This window comes from Salvelinus alpinus, chromosome 6 (genome assembly GCF_045679555.1).
Source record: "Salvelinus alpinus chromosome 6, SLU_Salpinus.1, whole genome shotgun sequence".
In the NCBI taxonomy this organism is placed as follows: domain Eukaryota; kingdom Metazoa; phylum Chordata; class Actinopteri; order Salmoniformes; family Salmonidae; genus Salvelinus; species Salvelinus alpinus.
The window spans coordinates 94,523,058-94,525,557 of NC_092091.1; the positions used below are offsets into that span (position 1 = coordinate 94,523,058).

The 2,500-nt window shown below is 52.0% G+C and overlaps 1 protein-coding gene across 4 annotated transcripts in view; it reads left to right on the forward strand.

Moving 5' to 3' along the window:
* LOC139579608 (Krueppel-like factor 3) overlaps nt 1–2,500 on the forward strand; it is a 28,488-nt gene that overhangs the window by 17,107 nt on the left and 8,881 nt on the right. For all 4 annotated transcript variants that reach the window (XM_071408385.1, XM_071408387.1, XM_071408383.1 and 1 more), the window contains 2 exons: nt 1,243–1,738; nt 1,937–2,072. In XM_071408385.1, the coding sequence (XP_071264486.1) occupies nt 1,243–1,738; nt 1,937–2,072 (632 nt within the window). The remainder of the gene's footprint in view (nt 1–1,242; nt 1,739–1,936; nt 2,073–2,500) is intronic.

The following is a 2,500-nucleotide window of genomic DNA, read 5'->3' on the forward strand; positions in this document are numbered from 1 at the left end:
TGATGGTGTGATGTGTGGGTGTGATGGTGGGATGATGTGATGGTGTGATGGTTGGATGGTGTGATGGTGAGTGTGTTGGTGTGATGGTGTGTGGGTGTGAGGATGTGATGGTGTGATGGTGTGATGGTGTGTGGGTATGATGGTGGGTGGGATGGTGTGATGGTATGTGGGTGTGATGGTGTGGGTATGGTGGGTGTGATGGTGTGATGGTATAATGGTGTGATGTTGTGATGGTGTGATGGTGGGATGGTATGTGGGTGTGATGGTGAGTGGGTGTGATGGTGGGATGATGTGATGGTTGGATGGTATGATGGTTGGATGGTGTGATGGTTGGATGGTGTGATGGTGTGTGGGTGTGATGGTGTGTGGGTGTGATGGTGTGATGGTGTGTGGGTGTGATGGTGGGATGATGTGATGGTGTGATGATGTGATGGTGTGATGGTTGGATGGTGTGATGATGGTGTGTGGGTGTGATGGTGTGTGGGTGTGATGGTGTGATGGTGGGTGTGATGGTATAATGGTGTGATGGTGGGTGTGATGGTATAATGGTGTGATGGTGTGATGGTATGTGGGTGTGATGGTGGGATGATGTGATGGTTGGATGGTATGATGGTTGGATGGTGTGATGGTTGGATGGTGTGATGGTGTGATGGTGTGTGATGGTGTGATGGTGTGATGATGTGATGGTGTGATGGTTGGATGGTGTGATGATGGTGTGTGGGTGTGATGGTGTGTGGGTGTGATGATGGGGTGATGGTGAGTGTGTTGGTGTGATGGTGTGTGGGTGTGATGGTGTGTGGGTGGGATGGTGTGATGGTATGATGGGGTGATGGTGAGTGTGTTGGTGTGATGGTGTGTGTTTCCATCCAACCTTTTAACAGCACATGTTAACTACTCTCTAGGCATACAGTAGATCACACACACACACACACACACACACACACACACACACACACACACACACACACACACACACACACACACACACACACACAGTACAAGCTTGTATTGTTGTTTGTTGTTTTGTTTGAAAGAATGAAAATTAAATACAATCCCTCCCTCCCTCCCTCCCCTGTCTTCCTCTGTCCTCCCTCCCTCCTCTCCTCCTCTGTCCTCCCTCCCTCCTCTCCTCCTCTGTCCTCCCTCCCTCCTCTCCTCCTCTGTCCTCCCTCTCCCCTCCCTCCCTCCCTCCCTCCTCTCCTCTCCTTCACCCCTCCTCCTCTCTCTCCTTCCTTCCATCAGTCTCTCTATCAGTCTTATCCCTCAGTAGTCAACAGCGTTATCTTCACCCCTCACCCCTACCACCCCACACAATATGCACACACACACACCTTCTCCCCCTCACACACACTCACACACACCCAGTCCGCCAACCCCGCCTCACACACACAACTCGAACCAGTCGACTTGTCGGTCAGCAAACGACCCTCCTCCTCCTCCTCCTCCCCTTCTTCTTCCTGTTCCTCCACTTCCTCCCCCTTCAGTCGTTCCTCCCCCCAGCCCTCCCCCTCCCTCCATTACCCCGTGTTGTTAGGTTCCGGCCCCGGGGTCGTCCAGGGTTCAGGGGTCATGGTGTCCCAGGTCATGCTGCAACCCTTGTCCGTCCTTTACCCCTCCCCGCTACACCTGCCTCAGCCAATCGTGGTCAACCGCACCGTCGCTGGCGACGACCGCGACCACCATCATCATCATCATCATCACCATCACAGGCCGGCAGGAAGCTCACAACATCAGACAGGTGAGATTCTGTTTAGATATTTCTCTGTTATCTCTGAATCTACCTGTCTTTACCTGGGTAATGTGTGTGTGTGTGTGTGTGTGTGTGTGTGTGTGTGTGTGTGTGTGTGTGTGTGTGTGTGTGTGTGTGTGTGTGTGTGTGTGTGTGTGTGTGTGTGTGTGTGTGTGTATTAACTGCTGTTTGTGTTTTTCTACCCAGCATCCTCCATGAAGTCAGAGCTCAGAGGCGACTCACACCACGACCTCCACAAGCTAATCAAAACAGAGCATGCCCACGACTCATACAACCAGGAAATGACCTCATCGGTCATCAGCGTGCCACAGGCCTATAGCGAGTGAGTAGAGGCAGAGCTTGCTGCTACATACCCTTTCCACATACAGGAGAGGAATGGTTTCTTACCTCGTTATTTACGAGCAGGGCGAGAGGGAAGGAGGGAGGGAGAGATACAGAGAGAGAGAGAGATACAGAGAGAGAGAGGGACAGATAGGTTTAAGGACAGTGACCTAAAGACGAGGATTTAAGGAATGTTACTTCCTCTTTGTGATATTTCCCGCTCTGGTTGTCGGGGCTGTTGCCAGGGCAGCCCCCCCCATCGTTGTCATCCCAACGCTGAGATAATTGGTTTCTGAGGAAATGGGCGAGGCTAGATCTGTCACCACCTCCTCTATCACACACACACAGAGACACACACACACAGAGACACACACACACACACACACACACACACACACACACACACACACACACAGAGACACTCATAAA